This window comes from Formica exsecta, unplaced genomic scaffold (genome assembly GCF_003651465.1).
Source record: "Formica exsecta isolate Colony F162 unplaced genomic scaffold, ASM365146v1 scaffold688, whole genome shotgun sequence".
Taxonomy (NCBI): Eukaryota; Metazoa; Arthropoda; class Insecta; order Hymenoptera; family Formicidae; genus Formica; species Formica exsecta.
The window spans coordinates 61935-66359 of record NW_021853453.1 but is presented as its reverse complement, the minus strand read 5'-3'; the positions used below and the strand labels follow the sequence as shown (position 1 = coordinate 66359).

General features: G+C 33.1%; 1 protein-coding gene and 1 long non-coding RNA gene across 4 annotated transcripts in view; one reads left to right on the top strand and one right to left on the bottom strand.

The window, feature by feature from the left end:
* The first annotated feature begins 76 nt into the window (after positions 1–76).
* Positions 77–1722, top strand: LOC115243076. Of its 2 annotated transcripts, XR_003885156.1 has the most exons (3): positions 77–723; positions 1051–1455; positions 1550–1722. It is a non-coding gene; the product is annotated as an uncharacterized LOC115243076 (long non-coding RNA). The 2 variants fall into 2 exon arrangements; XR_003885155.1 differs by having other exon boundaries at positions 1051–1722.
* The window catches only part of LOC115243075 (beta-catenin-like protein 1), a 3373-nt gene continuing 641 nt past the window's right edge, over positions 1694–4425 (bottom strand). The window contains exons 2-9 of one of the 2 annotated variants that reach the window (XM_029819753.1): positions 3983–4334; positions 3564–3895; positions 3169–3392; positions 2909–3091; positions 2687–2834; positions 2386–2552; positions 2120–2303; positions 1694–2031 (exon numbers count right to left, since the gene is read on the bottom strand). In XM_029819753.1, the coding sequence (XP_029675613.1) occupies positions 1943–2031; positions 2120–2303; positions 2386–2552; positions 2687–2834; positions 2909–3091; positions 3169–3392; positions 3564–3895; positions 3983–4056 (1401 nt within the window). In that variant the 5' untranslated portion in view covers positions 4057–4334 and the 3' untranslated portion in view covers positions 1694–1942. Of the gene's footprint in view, positions 2032–2119; positions 2304–2385; positions 2553–2686; positions 2835–2908; positions 3092–3168; positions 3393–3563; positions 3896–3982; positions 4363–4425 lie in introns of both variants that reach the window. The other variant, XM_029819752.1, reaches the window with a different exon arrangement.

Here is a 4425-nt window from a genome sequence, read left to right as displayed (position 1 = left end):
ATCTCAATCTTCAATGCGTAGTCTGAGGCCGATATTACATTTGTCGTACGACAAACTTTTTAAGCGCATTGATTAGCTAATTTCTAGAGACTCAAGAAAGTATCTATTTTGCAGCCAATCAATATGCTTAAAAAGTTTGTCGTACGACAAATGTAATATCGGCCTTAGCCCTTAATAAAGATAATAGCCAAAAAAGTTCGTTGCCGCCCGTGGGCGGGAACGAACGTGTTCAGACACGTTACGCGTGTGTCCTTTGGATCATATTTTTGAGTTTTATCTTCCCCTTCTAAAGAGGAATCCTTTCTAATTGTTCACTTAATCCTTCTCACCTGGCCGTGTGGTGGGTAATTAATTTGTGCATTTTAATGTTTTTATATAAATGTCTAGAAACTGCTCGATTTCTGCTGTCAATCTGCCGTCAGATTGCGCGCAGGCTCTGCGTGATTTCTGCTGCCAATCTGCTCACATTGCCTGTCAGCAGGCTCTGTCGACAAAACCTGAGCTTAATGTGATCACAAATGACTATGGTTTTGGCATGAAATTCTGATTAAATTTGCTGCCAATCTGCGCGCATGCTGCTAGCATTTTGCTCTAACTAGCACGCACAGGAACACGCAGCACATAATATTTCAAGTTGCATAGCCATTATAATTGCTAGCAAAATGTCTCGTATGCAATCTAGTACGCAAAATCGTACCGTATGCCGCAGGCTTTAGTTTGCACGTAATTAAAAAAATTATCAATTCACAAACGTAACGTTGGTATATTTGTAAATCACAAATGATTTCCTGTCGATTATAGTTATCAATTATCACAAAATCTGTTTATCACTGAAAAGTGTCGGCTGACATCATGACTAAACTGAAATTGTTAATTACAAAAAACCTAATTTGTCACAAACATTAAAAACAAATTCACAATCAATCACAAATGATTTACAAATGTAATACACTCAGAAAAGTTAAAAATAATTATATTTAATAATTTCTGCCGGCTAGCTTCATGTAGGTCTTCTCTCTGATATATATATAATCTATATTTTTTGAATAGGTTGATATTCTAAGAAGTTCCGACTGACAACGTGTCGGTTTCGGACGTGTTTTTGCGTGCTGCGTATGTCCTTTGTCTGGACCTTTTTTTGGACTCCCTCCTCTCTTAAGAGGAATTTTGCGTGTATTTTACAAACCCATAAGAAACAATGGTGTATGGGCGACTAATGCCCAACCAGCCATAAAAGAAAGAAGAAGAAGATGTATATAAAACGCAAGTTCCGACTGACAACGTGTTGGGTTCGGACGTGTTTTTACGTTCTGCGTATGTCCTTTGTCTGGACCTTTTTTTGGACTCCCTCCTCTTTAGAGGAATTTTGCTTATATTTCACAAACCCATAAGAAACAATGGTGTATGGGCGACTAATGTCCAACCAGCCATAAAAGAAAGAAGAAGAAGAAGAAGGTTGATATTCTATTCTTCAAATCCTACAATTTTTGTTTCGTTTATTAGAGATTAAAAGTTATTTACTAAAAAATTCTTCCATAACTCGTTCTAGGCATTATCCAGAATCAACAAAGTCAAATTGTGGCAAATATCTGATTCTATCTGTTATATCATGGGTAGGATAGGGATAAAAACGTCGAAGTGTATTACAATTCTCCTATATTATTACTTTGAAAAAAAAAAATAATAATTTAAGTAAAATATACATTTTTATTTACGCATTTATAGAAACACGCATACAGTTGATTCCGCTCGGATTTTGACAAGATATTATTTCTGGCTAGACTCAATTAATAGCTATTTTGACATACCTACATATTTGTGTAATGATTACATGTCCTTTATTATATTATACATTATATATAGCAATATAAAGTTACTAAATCTTATTATGATTTACAATGATATATTTTGACATCAATATACATATCATACAAAATACATATCAAAATTTATCAATTAATTGTAAGATATGTTGCTGTTCTGCTTCTTTCCATTCTGTATCACCAACATCTCCTAAGTTACCAGCATATTCTGGTTTTTTTAAATAAAAAAATATGTATTTTTTTGTATGGATTTATAATTTAATCTATAGAATTAAATGATATTATACGCAATTTACCTCTCATAATGTGTCGAATTGTTTTAAGAGATGCTCTTCTCTGTGCCAAGATTCTTGTTACTCGCTGTTTGACTGCAGGTGGACAGCCAGTGCAAGCTTCTAAAAGTACATAATCTACTAATTGCAATATAAATAATCCACCATCTAATCTTCTTAAATAGGATTCTTCTTCATCTTCATCCTCCTTGTAATAAAAATAAATAAGAAAGGATATGAATTTTCGCTTTTTTGTTTTTAGATGTATATTTCTAATTGTGCATATCTACCTTTCCATTCTTTTCTACTTCCTCTACTTTCTCAAGATACTTGAAATGCAATTCCATTAACCGATCCACTTTTTCATAATCATTCTCTGTAAATTTACTAAGTAGTCTTTGACGCTGTTGTCCTTTGCAATTTCTCAGCATACTTGCTATGATGGAAACTACATGTTCTGCAAAATTTTTTATTATTTTCACGATTCAGTTTATTCTATAAACTGCTTTTTTAGTGATATTAATAAATATAAATTACATACATATTATTATAAACTATCTTATATATGTTTTCAATAATTTGTGTAAATACCTTCATGCTCTTCTGCAGTAAGCATCTTTTTTCTATTTTTTGTTGGAGTTTTCATAAACAGAGGAAATATTGTTCGTAATCCAAGAATATCTACAAACTTACTGCAATTATCTTTTCCATCTGGACCATTCATAGCATGATCTAAAACCTACAATTAATAATAATAATAATCTATACTGATATGATTAATTATTAAACTTATCCTGCTATAGATAAATTTACTTTAAGAGATCCATTCCGTGACATTTTCTTTTCTCTCAACATTAAATTCATAAGTTGAAGACCTTCACCACGTAGAAATCTATCGCGATTTACAATAGCCATTAAACTTGAACATAAAACGTTAAATAAATTTTCCATCATCTCTTGTTCCTCTGCAGTCTGTGGATCATGTCTCTTATAATACTGCAAATAATCCAATTTTAAATTGACTAAATTTGGAAACTTTATATATAAAAGTTTATGAAAATATAAATGCATACAGCTAATTGTTGTAATAAAACGTCAATTCCATCTAAGTCACCTAAAAGAAGTCTATTCTCTGGTGTGTGCTGCAAAAGTATAGACAAAAGTTCACTAGCATAAAGTTTATTTGCATCAAAAGGTGTTTTTGTCTTAATTCGACGTAGTAACCATTGCATTAAACCTTGCTTTCCTGCATCTGCACACAAGTCTGGTCTAAACTCCAAAAGATTTTCAAAAATAGCTGGAAGTTAAAATCATCGTTTTTACTATATTTTTTTACTATTATTAATAAAATTTTTTTATCAACATATATACTAATTATGCTTTCAAAATAGTTTACAAAATACTTTAAATATTTCAAAGATATTCTTTTTTAATTTTCAACATGATATTTTTTCCCTTAAATAATTACCAAGTGTATTAAAAACACCATCACTTTCTTCTTTCACTGCCTCGTCAAGTCTTTCAAGATTTTGTACTAGAAGAGCGCAAACTTGTTGTTCCAATAAAGCATCAATGAGTGTATCTGCACCTTCTTGACTCTCATGTAATATATCTACATCAGTCAATTCTTGCAGAAGATCCACCACACCAACTGCTATATCGGTATTTTCATGAGATAATAATTCAAGTAAAGAAGGCACAGCGCCTAATTCTACCATCAATTGATACAGATCTGGATTAGTTGCTACAATATGCAGCTCTTGCAGAGTTTCATGCAATTCCACCTCAGATTCCATAAATCTGTAGAAGTCCAAAGAGAAATAATTATATATTAAGATCTATATGTGTTTCAAGGCAATAACTTATGTATATACTATATGTACATACTTCTCTGGTTGATCCGGGAATTTAACTCTCATTTCCTGATTTCTAAGACCTCTCTTCTCAAATAAAAGAATCATACGTTTCAGTGTTGCCTCATCCAGTGCTTCGACTTCGGGAGCCTCAGTTTCTACATATTTTAATATATCTTGTTTCTCCTTCTCTGTCAGTTGCGGTTCTATCACATCGTGAGTTGATGAGGGTATGGTAGTCCTGATAGGTGTGGGAGGTTCATTATCCCTGGATGATATTACTTCAACTTCTTTGGGCTGCCGTTGACGTGCATGGTATGGAGTTTTTATTACTCTTTTTGGTTTCTTCGGGTTCTCCCAATCATCTTCGTCATCCTCTTCTCCCGCTGCCGGTCGTTTCGGTGTATTTGGAGGCTACACACACACACACACCACACACACACACACACACACATACACACACACACACACACACAC